At 47.6% G+C, this 17,633-nt stretch overlaps 2 protein-coding genes and 1 pseudogene across 7 annotated transcripts in view; 2 read left to right on the top strand and 1 right to left on the bottom strand.

The window, feature by feature from the left end:
• Positions 1-4,991: 4,991 nt before the first annotated feature.
• On the top strand, positions 4,992-5,838 carry LOC118678902 (40S ribosomal protein S6). The gene has a single exon (XM_036355053.1). The coding sequence runs from the start codon at positions 5,049-5,051 to the stop codon at positions 5,796-5,798; it is 750 nt and encodes a 249-aa protein (XP_036210946.1). The 5' UTR covers positions 4,992-5,048; the 3' UTR covers positions 5,799-5,838.
• Positions 5,839-6,715: 877 nt separating this feature from the next.
• Positions 6,716-10,367, top strand: LOC118678840 (annotated as a pseudogene).
• A 16-nt stretch (positions 10,368-10,383) lies between these two features.
• NVL (nuclear VCP like) overlaps positions 10,384-17,633 on the bottom strand; it is a 46,165-nt gene continuing 38,915 nt past the window's right edge. For 5 of the 6 annotated variants that reach the window (XM_036354910.1, XM_036354912.1, XM_036354914.1 and 2 more), the window contains 3 exons: positions 16,136-16,224; positions 14,563-14,633; positions 10,384-10,684 (listed from right to left, as the gene is read on the bottom strand). In XM_036354910.1, the coding sequence (XP_036210803.1) occupies positions 10,640-10,684; positions 14,563-14,633; positions 16,136-16,224 (205 nt within the window). In that variant the 3' untranslated portion in view covers positions 10,384-10,639. Of the gene's footprint in view, positions 10,685-14,562; positions 14,634-16,135; positions 16,225-17,633 lie in introns of those variants that run through there. The other variant, XR_004975046.1, reaches the window with a different exon arrangement.

Here is a 17,633-nt window from a genome sequence, read left to right as displayed (position 1 = left end):
CAGCATACGATTTGCCATCGTACAGTTCGGTGGCCTTAACCACACTCACGCTGTCGTACAGCCGATCTCCAGAACCTCTTGTCTCCCAAACCGAAAGTCCAGACCCACTTCCCCTTCCTCCCCAGCCCTGGCCACCACTTTCTGTGTCTGGGACTTGGCCTCGATTGTTTTCTGAAGTCAGCACAATGCTTAACTTTGCACGGCAATGTGCATAGCACACATTCCACAGGAGGCTGCCCACACTGGGGACGCAGAGGCAGGTGAGTCAGAGAGAGCCACACCCTCCCAGCCCCAGGCCAGGGCCACTCCCAGCACCCCGAGTCCTGCCCCTCGCAGCTGCAGGCTTGGAGGGGGGGGAAGGCTGCTCACCCTGTCTCCCAGGCCTCAATCACCCCACCTGCCCGCTCCATAGCCCCTGCGCCAGGCCTGAGGCCTGGCAATCCTTTGTGCTTCCATTACTGGCCACCAACAAGCGATATTAGTGGTTGACTGTCAGCCTGTGAACCAGGAGGTCACAGTATGATGCCCGGGTTGCGGGCTCAGTCCCCAGTGTGGGGCGTGCAGAAGGCAGCTGATCCATGATTCTCTCTCACCATGGATGTTTCTCTCTCTCTCTCCCTCTCCCTTCCTCTCTGAAATCAATAACAATATATTTTAAAAAAAGCTGATCCTGGTCCTTATGCATCTGCACTCAGGGTGGCTGTGCTGGGCTGGTGTGGTGCTCTAAGCACCCGATTTGAATAGACACGGTTGCAGGACTGGAATGGCCACATGAAATAGGGTTTTCAAAACTCAGCTTCCTGTGAACGTGTGTGTGGACGCATCAGGTGGGAGAGGGGCAGAGGGAGGAGGAGCCGCTCATCTCCTCTCCCCAGGGCCTGGCCTCCCACACGACTCACATACGTGCGTGTCAACACACACACACACATGATCTGCAGGCCTGTGTTTTGCTTTCTGATCGTCCCTCCCAGGCCATTGCTCACGGCTCTCCTCCCTCTCTCTGCCCTCCCTGCGCCCCCCATGGCCCAGCCACCATGAGCAGGGCCCCCCAGTCCCCACGACCTGGGACTGATGGATCTGGGAGCAGCCAGTCCCTCCTGACACGCAGCTCTCACCTAAGAGCCACCTCTTTAAAGAAGCCGTCCCTCGGGACCTGCCTGATTTCCAGTTTCACCCCAAACCCACCCTGAGACAAGCGTGGGGTGCCAGCAGCTTATGGGGAAGGTGTCCCCCTGGTTACGGAGCCCCACGTGCATTCTGTGTGTGTTTTTCCTCTATCTGCACTGACGAGATAAGAGTTGTTTAAAAGCCCCGGGCAGGGAGGAAGCGGAGCTGCACATTCACCACTTCCTGTCCCTCCTTGTCTGACGGTTTCTCTTGGGGACGTTCTGGTCTGTCAGGGGCGGGGAGACAGAGAAAGCCTGAGGCACCTCTGCGCAAGGCACTGGGCCCTACAGGGTGGGAGCAGAGGACGGGGGGCCCTGATGGGTGCCCCACACCCACCCTGAGACACGAGCACTCACCTCGCCATTCTCTATCCTGGTCGCTGCTGTGATGCTAGACCAGGGGTGGGCAAACTTTTTGACTCGAGGGCCACAATGGGTTCTTAAACTGGACCGGAGGGCCGGAACAAAAGCATGGATGGAGTGTGTGTGTGAACTAATATAAATTCAAAGTAAACATCATTACATAAAAGGGTACGGTCTTTTTTTTTTTTTTTAGTTTTATTCATTTCAAACGGGCCGGATCCGTAGTTTGCCCACGGCTGTGCTAGACGCTCACTTTATTATTATTTATTTATGTATTTATTTATGTATTTATGTATTTATTTATGTTTAATCCTACCCGAAGATATTTTCCCACTGATTTTTAGGAAGCGTGGAAGAGAGAGGGAAAGACAGAGAGAAATATCGATGTGAGAGAAACACATCGATTGGCTGCCTCCTGCACAAGCCCTGACCAGGGCCTGCAACCAAGGTACGTGGCCTTGACCAGAATCGAACCCGGGACCCTTCAGTCTGCGAGCCGATGCTCTCACCACTGAGAACACCAGCCAGGGCATGGGTTGGTCTCTGAGAAGTGGGACTGTGGATGACCGCCTCCTCCCGATGAATTTGTAAAATTCCTTCAGCAACAGAACAGCACACTGAGCAGATGCCCACAAGGGTATTAAAACACCGCTCCGCCCTGACTGTGCTACCCACAGCCAGCACCGAAGTCCTCTCTCCTTCCATGAGTCACCTGGCTTCTGCCCGGTGACGAGGCTTGGAGTGTTCAACCCCAGACCTTTAAACTTCTCATCGCTGTTCTTTGTTTCCTTGAAGAAGGGTTTTCAGTGGCTAAGGCTTGCCCGGCTCTGCCCCTCTCTTGCCGCGGGATAATTTCCACCCACTCTCTGTGGCCACTTTCTTCATCTGAAGATAGACAATAGTCTCACCTCCCTTCCCAGGGCTGTTGTGCAACTGAATGAATTAAAACATGCGAAGGCAGGTGGCTCCCTACCGACACTGGTAATGGCCTGTGGTAATGACCTCAGCCTGCGGGCGGTGATGTGAGCCCCCCCGGGGCCTGCAGACACAGGGACTGCTCTGCACACCCGACCCCACCCCCGCAGAGGTCATGGGAATCCCTACCGCAGATGGAGCCTGCGACAGGTGCAATGCAGGGCCGCCCTGCCCTGGGGGGCTTCCCGTACAGGGAGGACAGATGTGTCCTTGTAAGACCACCCACCTGGCCTGGGACGAGACTGGAACATGTGTGAGGGAGCTGCCCATCAGCCAGGAAGAGGCAGACCAGGTGTATTTTTTCTTTTATCCTCACCTGAGGATATATATATTTTTTAAATAGATTTTTACTGATTTCAGAGAGGAAGGGAGAGGGAGAGAGAGAAACATCAATGATGAGAATCATGGATCGGCTGCCTCTTGCACGCCCCACACTGGGGATCAAGCCTGCAACCCGGGCCTGTGCCCTGACTGGGAATCGAACCCTGACCTGGTTCATAGTTCGATGCTCAACCACTGAGCCACACCAGCCAGGTTGGGGATGTTTTTGTTTTTTTAAAAATATATTTCATTGATTTTTCACAGAGAGGAAGGGAGAGGGATAGAGCGTTAGAAACATCAATGAGAGAGAAACATCGATCAGCTGCCTCCTGCACACTCCCTACTGGGTATGTGCCTGCAACCGAGGTATATGCCCTTGACCGGAATCGAACCTAGAACTCTTGCATCCGCAGGCCTACGCTCTATCCACTGAGCCAAACCAGTTAGGGCTGGGGATATGTTTATATAGAGAGAGGAAGGGGTACAGAGGAACTTGGATGTGGGAGAGAAGCATCGATCGGTTGCCTCCCGTGTGCGCCCTGACTGGGATCAAACCCGCAGCCTTTTTGGAGTCTGGGATGTCGCTCCCACGGAGCCACCTAGCCAGGGCAGGTGCCATCATTGCCCATACGGTTCTGATGGAGACGCTGGTAGAGCGTTCAGGGACAGTGGCAAACCTGGGAGTGAATGTCCCTGTTTTCCTCCTGGGACTGATGGGCGTTTAAGTTATGTAGCCCATGTGGGTCAGAGTGAGGAGCCAGGGGAGGACGGCAGCCACATGCACGTTACCCTACACCCTGACCTTGTAGAACGTGCAGAAGTCGCCCCGCAGGGGTCGCTCTCACGTCCCTTTCTGACCAGTCCATGTAAATAACCCCCGACCCACAGACCCACACAAGCGGCCCTCTCCTTCAGCTGCATCGCTCTTATTCTCAGGCCATTCCCTCATTCCCTCTAAATCAGCGGTTCTCAACCTGTGGGTCGCGACCCCTTTGGGGGTCGAAGGACCCTTTCACAGGGGTCGCCTAAGACCATCGGAAAACACGTCTATAATTACATATTGTTTTTGTGATTAATCACTATGCTTTAATGATGTTCAATTTGTAACAATGAAAATACATTCTGCATATCAGATATTTACATGACGATTCCTAACAGTAGCAACATTACAGTTATGAAGTAGCAACGAAAATAATGTTATTGTTGGGGGTCACCACGACATGAGGAACTGTATTAAAGGGTCGTGGCATCAGGAAGGTTGAGAACCACTGGTCTAAAGGATCCTGGGTTCAACTCCGGTCAAGGGCACGTACCTTGGTTGCAGGCTCCACCCCAGCCCAGGCCCTGGTCTGGACAAGTGCAGGAGGCAACCAATCGATGTGTCTCCCTCACATCCACGTTTCTCTCTCTTCCCATCCCTCCCAGTCTCTCTAAAAATCAATGGAAGAATATCCTTGGCTGAGGATGAACAACAAAAAAAGGAGGGAGGAAGGTGGTGGAGACAAACGGCATTGATTTGTTCGTGTTTTTATCTGAAACAGCTCTCAGCAGATTTCATCTGGGGCACCGACGTGACTACAAACCCTCCCGGGGACGGGCTCACTTCCCAGTGAGTCAGGATGGCAGGAGGCCAAAGCTCACCTTCACGGCTCCGGCTTTTGCTGTGCTTGACAGGCTTTACGCCGTCACAGAAATTTATCTCGATGATTTACAGCCTAATTGCTCCTACCTCAGCCCATTATTTCAGTCGAAAGTCGTTTTCCCCAGAAGGAACCCTCAACTCTAAAAATGTTTTTATCGTGAAATATGTCAGAAGTACAGGCAGGAGCATAGAATGTCTATGTATAGTGGGAGAATCATAAGAGAAACAGAATAAGGGAGGGGGACACAGGAGGTACTGCTCAAAGGTACAAAGCCTGTCGTCACCCAGACTGTGACCTTGAGCAACAGGGGGCTGGGGGCACGGACTCCCCGCGTGGCTGAAAATCCACATAGAACTTCTTTCTCTCTGAAAACATAACTACTAATCGCCTACTGCTGACCGAAAGCCTTACCGATAACATAAACGATCTATTTCCACGTTTGTCATGGGTATTACATACTGTATCCTTATAGTCAAGTAAGCTAAAGAGAAAATGTTATTAAGAAAATCATGCGGATCTGGCCTAAGCGGAAGTTGAGCCTCTTTTTCGTGGCGCCTCGGAGGCTGTCGGCTGCTTCAGGATGAAGCTCAACATCTCTTTCCCAGCCACTGGCTGCCAGAAACTCATTGAAGTGGACGATGAACGCAAACTCCGCACTTTTTATGAGAAGCGGATGGCCACAGAGGTTGCTGCGGACGCGCTGGGTGAAGAATGGAAGGGTTATGTGGTTCGCATCAGTGGCGGGAACGACAAGCAAGGCTTCCCCATGAAGCAGGGTGTGCTGACCCACGGCCGAGTCCGCCTGCTGCTGAGCAAGGGCCACTCCTGTTACAGACCCAGGAGGACCGGGGAGAGAAAGCGCAAATCCGTTCGGGGCTGCATTGTGGATGCCAACCTCAGTGTTCTCAACTTGGTCATTGTCAAAAAAGGGGAGAAAGATATTCCTGGTCTCACTGATACCACCGTGCCTCGTCGCCTGGGGCCCAAAAGAGCCAGCAGGATCCGCAAACTTTTCAATCTCTCTAAAGAAGATGATGTCCGCAAGTATGTTGTGAGAAAGCCTCTAAACAAAGAAGGTAAGAAACCTAGGACTAAAGCACCCAAGATTCAGCGTCTTGTTACTCCACGTGTCCTGCAACACAAACGCAGGCGTATTGCTCTGAAGAAACAACGTACTAAGAAAAACAAGGAAGAGGCCGCAGAATATGCTAAGCTTTTGGCTAAGAGAATGAAGGAGGCCAAAGAAAAACGTCAGGAACAGATTGCGAAGAGACGTAGACTGTCCTCTCTGAGAGCTTCTACCTCTAAGTCTGAGTCCAGTCAAAAATGAGATTTTTGTAACTAACAAATAAAGGAGAGCAAACATCAAAGCCCAAAAAAAAAAAAAAGAAAATCATGCCCTGGCTGGTTTGGCTCAGTGGATAGAGCGTCGGCCTGCGGACTGAAGGGTCCCAGGTTCGATTCCGGTCAAGGGCATGTACCTTGGTTGCAGGTACATCCCCAGTTGGGGGTGTGCAGGAGGCAGCTGATCGATGTTTCTCTCTCATCCATGTTTCTAACTCTCTATCCCTCTCCCTTCCTCTCTGTAAAAAAATCAATAAAATATATTTAAAAAAAAAAAAAAAGAAAATCATAAGGAAGAGTATTGGCAGTGTTTATTGAACAAACCCACGTATAAGTGGAGCTGTGCAGTTCAAACCCATGTTGTTCAAGGGTCGGCGGTAGTTAGAAATGAGCTAAGAGGATCGATCTTATGTCAAGTCTCTGATCACAAATAAAAACGCTAATTAAGAGGGCAGCAGGAAACTTATCTTCAAGCTCACCGAGTTGTATGCATGAAGGATGTACAGCTTTCTGTATGTCAACCAGACCTCAACCAAGGGGCAGCCCCATCGCCTCCTGCTCCTCAGAGGTGACCATTATCCTGATGTTTATCTTAATCACGCCCTCTCATTTCTTTTCTAAGAATTAAAAAAAAAATTTTTTGCCGAACCGGTTTGGCTCAGTGGATAGAGCGTCGGCCTGCGGACTGGGGGGTCCCAGGTTCGATTCCGGTCAAGGGCATGTACCTTGGTTGTGGGCACATCCCCAGTTGGGGGGCATGCAGGAGGCAGCTGATTGATCTCTCTCATCGATGTTTCTAACTCTCTATCCCTCTCCCTTCTTCTCTGTAAAAAAATCAATAAAATATATTAAAAAAATTTTTTTTGACTTATAGAGAGAGGGGAAGGGAAAGGGAGAGAGAAAGCGAGACATCAATGTGAGACCAGCTGCCTCCTGCACGCCCCCTACTGGGGACTGAGCCGGAAACCCTGCATGGGATGACGCTCCAACCAATGAGCCACACTGGCCAGGCAGTAAGTTCATGTCCAATAAACAAATCTATGCTGCCCTACAAACTACAATCCAAAACAGGAAGAGAGACACTGAACATTCCTTCCACATCCAATTTCTTAGAGCGCGGAGAACAAAAAGGACAATTGAAAAAAAGCCCACATGAAGTAGGTGCGTAAAAGTGTTTGCAGAATCAATTAGCTTTTGACCCCCTTGTCAGGCAGGGCGTTTTCCTTACAAAACAGATTTCCTTATACGCCGCAAAGCAGCACTGCCCCCACCCAGTATCTCTCCGCTTCTAAAGCTTTCAGTTATTGCGAAACTCGCCTTTCCGTCATATTAATTTCAAGAAAGTTCAAGCCAGTGGAACTTCCCGGAGCGTGAAAAGGAGGACCATGGTCCACTTACCAGGCGCACGGCTAGCTGGTCAGCAGCGTGGGAGAGCAGGTTTGCCTGTCTGTGCAAAAAGAAGAAGGTAATTAGAATTCCGGTTGTAATAAATACATATAATCTCCCCTTTAGAGCGTTTGTTCTAGAGAATGCTTGTGCAGGCCAAGTTCTTAGAAACACTTTCCTCCGGGCATTCTCGGTATTGCTGAAAGGGCTCCAGAAGTCATTCCGTACCAGGGGAAGTCCCGCATCCTAAGCTTTGCTGGCTCCTCCTCAGGGAACCATGAAGACCCAGTTTGGTAGATGGCTGGGGTAGAAACAACATGAAATCTCCATCAAATCTCCCCAATGCTTGGTTCTTAGGGGACACCATACTGGCCTCCGGCTATCTGAATAGTTTAACCCAAAAGTTGGGTATCAGACCAAACCGTACGATTTATATTGACAATAGGAATGGCAAAATTTAAAAAGAATCGAAGCGACCCCTGGATGCCCCATTTTTTCAGTTTGGCCATGTGGTAGATATAGCGGCTTTAAAGACCACGAAGACGAGGGGGGTAGCCTTGGCCACGTTCAGTGTCTAAATACTAAACTGGGCTCATCCACGCAGGCCTCGAGACAGTTACAAGGATTTCCATTGTAGGGGAAACTAATGCGAATCCAGTACTGAAGAACAGATTCTGATAGAGCAGCTAAGATGTGTAAGGCCTTTGCTGACAAAGAAAAGAAAAAAAAAGCCAAAACTGTGGAACAGGCAGCAAAGACTGCTAATACGAAGCTTGACCAGCGAGCACCGCATTCAGCGAACACCCTGGAAATGCAACACCCGACCCTCAGGCCCCAGATTACCCTCCGAACTACGTTATTCCTTAAAAACGTACCAGGAGGGACTAGTGAGGTGATGCTTTCCGTGCTGTTCAGTCAGTTCCCTGGTTTCAAGGAAGTGCCTTTGGTACCCGGGAGGCATGACATTGCACTTGTTGAATTTGAAAAGGATGGGCAGGCTGGAGCTGCCAGGGATGCTGTACAAGGGTTTAAGATCACACTATCCTGTGCCGCGAAGATCTCCCATGTCAAGAAATAACGTCTGGGCCCTGGCCGGCGTGGCTCAAGCGTCAGCCTGCGGACTGAAGGGTCCCAGGTTCGATTCCAGTCAAGGACACATGCCCAGGTTGCAGGCTCTCATCATTGATGTTTCTCTCTCTCCCTTTCCCTTTCTCTCTGAAATCAATAATAATATATATATGTGTGTGTGTGTGTGTGTGTGTATATATATGCATTTCAAGCCCAGAAGCGGGCCCTGTGTTGGGGGAGGAGGCACTCCTGGTAGTGGGAACACTGTGAGAAAAGGCTGAAGAACATGGGGTTTCATGGGAACGGCAATAAATCCATTTGGGGGGAGGGGACGGGACAGGTGCCAAAGGAGGGCTGATGTCAGATTCAAAAGTCCATGTGTAACTGGGCTAATGAGTTTAGGCTGCGGAAGGATGCGAAGCCGGGTGTTCTCGTGGGTCAGAGATGGGAACACGAGATGAGCTAGGAGGCCGAGTACACCTTCTGAAAGGTGATGACAGCTCCAACTAGGTCAGTGTCTGCTGAACAATGGAAGGGACGAATGTCACACATTTCTAAATCATAAATGACTGGTTACCGGCAGGGGAACTGATGGGTGATGAGCTCTGTGGGAGGAAGGGCAGGTGTCAGGAGGGAGGAGGAATGGAAGCTAATGAATTGGAGTTTTTTTGTCTCGAGACTCACTGTTCTCGGGAGATGGCATGTCTTCAGCTAGAGATAACGTGGACCTTTTACGCCACACCTAAGAAACAGTTCTTGGAAAAAACGTTGCCGAGTATCTCCCTCCTCCTCTCAAGGGCAAGAATGACCTGCCAGTGCAGCCGGACCGCCCCGCCAACACGCTGAGGGCACATCCCAGGACGTTTTAATTCTCCCTTCGTTCGTGATCATCTATCTCTAGGACATGACCCACATCTGCTTTTTCTTTTGGTGGGTGCTGCCTCCTCTGCACCCCTCTCTTCATACCCCTTCCTTGGGGCTGTGATACTGTTTCCGTGTCTGCATCCTTCTGTGAACTCCTTGAAAAAAAAGTGGGGGGGGCTCCCTTATTTACCTGTTTTGCTTTTAGGTATTAGTATTTTCCCCATTTTTATCAATTACATTCTTAAAAGTAGCATACCCGGGGGTGGTGAACACACAAGACAGTGTGCAGATGATACGTTACAAGGTTGTTATCAACCAGTGTCACCCCAATACATTCACTAAATAAGGGAAAACAATATTCTGATGGAAAGAAAAAGTAGCCTAACCATGTGTGCCCAGTGAGGTGGCGTAGAAATCTTGGGAGAACAGACCCAGCCTCAGAACACACGCGCGGCACCATGAATGAGGAAAGAGATTAGACACGACAAATTCAATCCTTCAGAAAGGATCTGCAAGGGACTCATCAGAGGTACCCGGGCAGAGGCCAGCGGGAAAGGGTTCCCACACCGCCAAACCTGGGGCCATCTGCACATCATGTAATGATAGCAACGGGAAACACACTGACAACATGGTGATACCCGCGTGTGATGGGAAATGGACTTACAGTTTCCAGTACCTCCCTAAGGAACAAGGTAACCTTACAGCACAGGAAGCTTGGCAGAACCACCTTAACCAGGTGATGGAACTGGACCATCTCAGGAAGGGGCAACTCGAAATCACGGGCCTTTGACGGGACGCGATGAGGACTCGGCGTCGCTTCATGAAACGCCTCCCAAAGGTGCCAACTTGGGTCTCATCGAGAGGGAACTGCAGACTAACCCGCACGGAGCGCATTCTGCAAGGAGCTGCCTTTCAACCTGCAAAAGTCTCAGGAGCCAGGACAGAGGAGCTGCTCCGGCCTCTAAGGAAGCAACAGCCAATTCTAACCTGGACCCTCTGATTATGAAGGGCGTTCCTGGGAGCAAGGGGGACACGGGATGGAGCCGGGATGGAGATGGGAGCAGTGACCACTAACTCCCTGGCTGTGATGGTGGCTGACGCAGGGGAGTATCTTGGTGGTAGGAAGTAAACACGGAAGTATTTGGGGGTGACGGGCCATCAGGTCGGCAACTTCTTTTCAGATGGTTCAGAGGAAGAAAGTTTTGTTTTTTTTTTACTGTAAATGCAACCTTTCCAGAGTACAGTTGAGATAATTTCAATATAAAATTTTTATTAAAAAAAGTATCAGTTCTTTTATTTTGGCAGTTCAATTTTTTTGAAAGAGGAGGTAGGCTGTTTCCAAACAAGGCTGGCCAGATGGGAAGAAATCTTCAACTCCGACTTGGCCTCAGGAATTTGAGAAGCAAAGCTTACGTGAGGCCACCTCTGTCGAGCTGCAGGCGCCCGCTCGGAGCGCTGGGCTTCTCGCCAGGCCGGCGCACGGGATCCTCCACGGCCGCTGCTGGGAAGTCACTGGCCAAGGGACTGCTTCAGAGCCTCATACATCAGCCGGTCCTGGGAGGGCGGGGAGACAGAATACAGAGCTGATCACTGTTTTGGGATGAACTGTGTCCCCCCCAGAATTTATATGCTGAGGTCCCAGGACTTCAGAGTGACCTTATTTAGAGACAGGGTCGTTAAAGAGGCAATTAAGTGAAAATAAAGTCGTGAGGGTGGGCGCTCCTCCCAACAGGACTGGCAGCATCTTTACAAGGAGATTAAGACACAGACAGGCACGGAGGGAGGGAGGTCCATGTCATCTGTAAGGGGCGGGGCCTCAGAAGAAACCAGCCCCGCCAACACCTTGATCTTGGCCGTCTCATCTCCAGAACTCTGAGAAATAAACTGCTGTGTCTAAGCCCCCAGTCTGGGGCACTTTGTTACATCAGCCCGAGCCAACTCACACAGAGCTGAGCTCCCCTCCCCGCATCTACGTCCATCCACACTCCTTTCCCCAGGGAGTACCCCTGACTCTCATAACTGTTGACATAAAAAGTTTGCCCCCAAATCAGGGTAAAAGATGCTTATATCTCTATCTAATTAGTAAAGCAAAATTCGAAACCATACTGAGTCCGGACTGGAATGAGAGGCAAAGTGGAGGCTGCGTCAGCAATACTCTTTGTCAGAAACTGTCAGAGTATTTTTCAATGGGGTTGGATCATTCTACATTTAACAACGAAGTATGAGAGTTCTAGTTGCTTCACATTCTTGCTACCCTTTGCTGTTGTGTTTCACATTTAAGCCATTCCACTCCTATACGTTTATTCCAAAGAAATACAGCAAGTTTCCATTTTTCCAGCCCTTTAAAATAATTTTTAAAAAATCAAATTTTGTTAAAGTATTCCTCTGGATAGTTAAAATGCTCACAGGCTCAAAAAGATCTATAGCCCTGGCCGGTGGGCTCAGTGGGTGGAGTGTTGTCTGCACTGAGAAGTCGCTGGTTTGACACCCAGTCAGGGCACATGCCTGGGTTTTGGGCTCAATCCCTAGTAGCAGGTGTGCAGGAGGCAGCCGACTGGTGCTTATCTATCGCATCGATGTTTCTCTTTCTCTCCCCTCGCCCTTAAAAATCAAAATATATTTAAAAACATGTATATAAATAGTTATAGAGTGAAAAAAGGCTCTGTTCTATGCAGCCCTCCAACAATATATCCTTTTAGATTGTCCGCTGCATATATGTGCAAATACACCAGGATCAAACAGCATCACTAAGACATACATGTATCCTTCCTAAAAGGATAAAAAGACATCTACAATGTCTGGAATTATAGGTTCAGATGTGCTTTTAATAGAATCCACTGGATTGAATCTCTCATGTAGTCGATACACTCTAATTAGCAAAAGCTACTGCCAGTGTGACATTAATGGAGCTGAGTGGCCAGGTTAGCAGGTATCTGTGTATACATTTATGGAAGTGCTTGCCACACAACTCCTAATTGCTCATAAAGATTAGGAACTGTGTCTGCATGATTTTATATCTTACAAGTCCAGCAGCGTGTCTGGCCTAAGTATACAGTAGGTACATGATAAATGTTTATGTACAGATGGAAGAATGAGATCTTAGGCAATCCATTAATACACTTGGCGTAAGGGGTGGTTTTTCCTCTCATAAATGTCAATGTGAGAAATAATCAGGCAAATAGATGACCCATGTTATCCTGAGTGTGAAGAAAAGAATCAAAGTTCTCTGGCCAGTGGGTGTGAAAACCACTAACTCACTGAGTTAACAAAAGAGTAGGGTTTCTACGATGTGGGTTTTATAGAGGAGCACAGGAAAAAGGTGTAATTTATGTTTGAGTGAGACTGGCTTCCTGATAGTGGAACAAGGCCATAGTAGGCGGAGTGAAAAGACTATAATTTGGGGTAATAAAGAGGTGGGAAAATAATCTCAAGGTCTCAACATTTATTAACAGTTAACCCTGCCCCAGGTCACGGGCGAGCCGTTAAGGCTAAACAACAACAACAAGCCAGCCGAGTTAAGTTATGCCCTGCTGGTCTGTGAAGTGACACATGCTGGACGCGAGGGCTTGGCTTCACTGAGCAGAGAAAATAAAGGATGACACAGCTGAAACGAACATTCTGGATTCACAAAAGCAACTGGCAAAAAAGAGTCCAAGCTTAGTTGCTGGGCTATCTGTCAGATCAAATTGCCAGCCTATTGAGTCTTCTTGGGGCCACGACAGACACAGCCTCTCACCAGAAAGTAGGCGGGGCAGGATCTTCAGATAGAGCCTGGCGGGTTGGCACCAGCAGAGTGGGCGTGGATGAGGCAAACAGGCAGAGCTCAGAAGAAATGTTGTTCACCATCCTCACTTCCCACCCTCAACCAGTTAGTGAGGATTTACTGGGCCAGGTGACAATGTCTGCATTTGGCCTCTAAACCAGACCCTACTGTTACGCCAGCCAATTGCTGGACACCAAATCCACTTTACCTGCTGTTACTATCCGACCCCAAATTCAGCATCGTGAGGCATCAGGGAAGCAGCTGCTCCCGGGAAAGATAGGTAGCAGCTTGATTTGACGGCTTGAGAACATGCCTAACATTCCAGAACTATAAAGACCAGCTCTGCAGACCCTGGGAGAGCACTCACATGCCTACCTCCTTTCCTTTTCTATTTCAGACATCTCCTGGTCATCTAGTTAATGTTAACTCACTTCAAAGCCAACTGCTATTTCTCTAAGTATGTCTGAAAGGCTAAAAAACTATAGCAAGTGTTCCTTTCACATTTAACAAAATCTAGTGATTCTCTCAGTGAAAAGAAAGCACAAAGTCCAAACCCTCCACAAATAAGGCAGATGACTAAGCTGATTATTACAAGTCAATTAACTTGAGTACTACTGTTTTACTTTCATCTTTTCATTCTAGGGCTTGAAGTCAAGTTGCCCCTTAGACCCAGCCAGAGTGAATTCCGAGCTGGCCAGGAAGTGGTTTTGGCATGAGCTCCTCACCTGAGCTGGACCAATCACAGGCTTCCCTGAGACGCTCCTGCTAGAGCCATCAGGGATTCCCTTGCTACGGGGTTGGGGGCTAATAACCGAGTAACCTCTATGTCCGGGCCCGCAGGCAGCCATCTTCCCCCGCAAGATGAGGTTTCCCCCAGCCTGCCCAATGCCAGCTACACCCTCAGCATTCTTATCTTCTTGGAGCTACACTACTCAAACTAAGCGCTGGGGACTTACCCATAAGTTTCAGGAAAGTAAAAACATCTTCACCATAATGTCAGAAAAGGTTAAAAGACCACTCTGGCTTTTTCTGACAGAAAATGCCAGGTTTTACATGGTGTTTCTTACTTTGTTGAGGGGTTGTTTGTGTAAGTTAAAAATGGTTGTTATGCAGTGAAGTCTGGCAGCTATGACACTTACGAAGAGGGCTGGCAGGGAGATACCCAGCCCTGGGAAATGTGTGGGTTCGATGCTGCCGGGATCCGTTTTGTTCACGTGGATGCCTTTTGTTTCCGGATCCTGGAGCTGTGATGTGCCTTAGCCACGAGGACCTGCTCGTGGACTCTACCACAACTACCTTTAAATTGTTAGCCCTTTATCACCCAGCTCAGTGGTTCTCATTATGATTATTGAGTGAAAACTGTAAGTCAAAGTCCAAACGGTTATATGAAGAGATTGCTGTGTTTCTCATTATGATTATTGGTGGAAAACTCTAAGTCAGCCCTGGCCGGGTAGCTCGGCTGGAGCGTCAGAGAAGCCAAGGTTGAAGGTTCAATCTCCGGTCAGGGCACGTACAAGAAGAATCAACCAGTGCAAGCATAAGTAAGTGGAACAACAAATTTCTCTCTCTCAAGGACACTCACACAGGCAGTCATTTTGTTTTCATGAGGTCATACCTACCGGTCTAAATTCTCGTCTCTTTTCTCTCTACATTTAAGAACATTTCTTACCTTTTTTGATATAGATGACTTCACTTTCTTGAAAGCTTCTTCAAAGTGCTTCTGACTAATCTTGAGTTCACCTGCGGGGCAAAAGCACAAACATACACATCTGGGCACGGTATGCTGGTTGTGATTTATAACTTAGTTTCTCTCGAGACTTCCAACCATTCCAGGGGAACAGTGAGGAAAGCGGTGATGACATTGGGGCTAGTCTACTCAGAACAATATTCAAACAAGATGTAGGACCCTTGTTCCTTTTAGCTTCATTTACATATTCTGGACCATATGTAATTTTACTATAAATGGTTAAGTTTTATATAATGTATTTTAGTGCAATCTCCTCCTGATGCAAGCAATCAAAGCAATTTATTTTGGAACAAATTATATAAAAAAGTCCTTTGTCTTTAATTAGAGATTTTTACCCCTTTAAAAACAAAAACAGGTCCCTGTGTATTATTTATTAGTTTATGCCCCCCCCCCCCCCCGCTTTACGGAGATATTGTAGACATATGAAAGTTAAGGTGTGCAACATGATCACAAGATATATGCATAAACTGCAAAATGATGCCCATAATAAAGTGTGTTAACACCTGCAGCAAAGCAGGGCTGTCAGAATGAGTTCTGTGTTTACAAGACAACGTCCAGAGTCATTAGTAGCTGCCAATGTGTGTGCGGTGGCGTTAATTTTCAGTTACAAAACAAACCCAAGCTAGTCGCAGATCCAGCGCTCAGAGAGCCTACTACCACAGATGAGGTCTTCTACAAGAGATTCTAATTTTGCTCATTCTATCCCACCTACTCCAAAAGGAATTTAAAATAGATGACAATAAAAGAAGTTCAGATAACTGAATCTTAAAATTAACCAAAAACCTCGGGACTTCGTGACTGAGATATGTGTGCGGACGAATCTAAGCTGAGCACATGCTGCTGTAAACAAATTTAACTCTAAGATTCCTGGAGGCCTACGGAAAAAAGGGGGGGGGGGGAAGGAGGGAATCAGCACGAATAAAAGACATCTTTTGGAAATCTACTGAGACTTGAATTTAGATAAAGTACAGGTTCAGAGGAAAAGGCAGGCCTTCTGAAGAAGGTATGTATAAGGACTGTCAAGGACAGCCACACGCTGATGCAACAATTACCTGTCACAGGAACCAGGCAAAGGAAAGGCTATATTCTGTACTTGGCCTGGCTGGAGAGCAGGCAGAAAATGAGCCTTTTTTGGCCACACTTACCCAAATCATATGAAGACACTGTCAAATGTGAGGAATAGAGCCAAGCTGTTGAGATGGCCCCAGACCATCACATAGTAACATGTACGGATTTTGTATTTTGAAAGGAGAGTCTAAGTGTACGGAAAGTTATTTCAATTTTCATTTCTCACGTGTGTGTGTTTTCTACTTAATACTAATATTTTCTACTTAAAATTTACATCATATTCTGAAAGGTTTCTAAAGGTCTTATCAGACAGTTTTACTGTCACAGATGAGAGACACCAGACAATGGTCACGTTCCCCATCGACGGCAGTTCTAGGAGTCCAGAGTGACAACTGAGAGAACTGAGAGCCTCTGGGGAGAACCGTACCTTTTCCATGTCCACTGTTCTGTCTTGCCATTTCCTGTCTGAGGGCACAGACAGAAGCTTCCCGCACCAACGCAGAGAGATCCGCGCCCCTGTAATGAAAGAAGTCGCCTTACTTATTTATTCTTAGATACTGTTTAGGCTAGAGCAATTTTCTTTTAAGTCGCATATTAAACAGTCAGAAAAGAAACTGACCGATAAATGTGGGATAAACTAATTATAGTCAGTAGGAAAGAGTTTTAGCTTTCACTTAAAACATTTCTAACTTTCAGAAGGAAGGAAATGATGGAGGAAACAATGCAATGAATCATAAATGGTCCCATGGTAACAGCTATAGATACCCACGTTAATATAAAAAGCTTAGAACATCGCCCGACTAGCGTGGTTGTGGTTAAGCATCCACCTATGAACCAGGAGGTCATGGTCTGATTCCCAGTCAGGGCACATGCCTGGGTTTTGGGTTCGATGCTCAGTAGGGGGCGTGCAGGAGGCAGCGAATCAATGATTCTCTCTCACCATTAATGTTTTTCTCTTCCCCTCTCTGAAATCAATAAAAATATACTAAAAAGAAAAAAAAAAGCTTAGAACATCATCAGTAGAAAGAAACTGACACACCATTTATTATAAATTTTTGTTCACATGGCCTGTGCTAAGTGCTGATGGCCCATTCCTAAGTTACTTCATGTCTAAGACAAGCTTATATATAAAAAGTCATTTATGGCTCCATGTTCAAAAGGGGAAAATACAAAGGCTATAAAGTCTTTGATGTATTTGATTCAAGCTCAAGCTAAGTGGACTCTTAAGTTACTTAAAATATGACAAGAACTAACAAGCCTTCACTTAATTATTCCATGTAACAATATGCTGACTCCACTTGAGTTCAATAGAAGACAATGGTGCTGACTAGTGTTTCACTGCATTAACATCTTGACCAGGTCTTAGCGATCCTTTGAGAAAGAGCTTGAATTTGGGACAAAAACCTTATTTCCAGGCATTAACCTACTTTATTATACAATGTTGATGACCCACGTAATATATAAAATGAAAGACCCACAGAGTTTAAATTATTAACTGAATCCAATGTTTCTGTTGTAAAATGTTAGGGTTAGAATATTACCTAATAATCACATATATGCTGGACTCGTTGAGACCATCTTAAATGAGCCAAGGTTACTGACCAGAGCGCATCTCTCTCAGTGGTGTGGTGGTGGCAGAACAAAGATTGACACTCAGAGTCTAGATGCCCATATATTAAAAAATTGGAGATAAAACGTCTCTGACCACACTCCCTAAAAACGATCAGCATGGCTTCGAGTGAAGTCATATTGATAAGAGATGGTGATGGGACTTCTTCAGCGGGGACTGGAGATAACGGAGGGCCTGGGTTACACCAGTGCAGCGGTTCTCAACCTGTGGGTCGCGACCCCTTTGGCGGTCGAACGACCCTTTCACAGGGGTCGCCTCAGACCATCCTGCATATCAGACATTTACATGACGATTC

Source organism: Myotis myotis, unplaced genomic scaffold, assembly GCF_014108235.1.
Source record: "Myotis myotis isolate mMyoMyo1 unplaced genomic scaffold, mMyoMyo1.p scaffold_m19_p_21, whole genome shotgun sequence".
Classification (NCBI taxonomy): domain Eukaryota; kingdom Metazoa; phylum Chordata; class Mammalia; order Chiroptera; family Vespertilionidae; genus Myotis; species Myotis myotis.
This window is presented reverse-complemented; position numbering and strand designations above follow the sequence as displayed.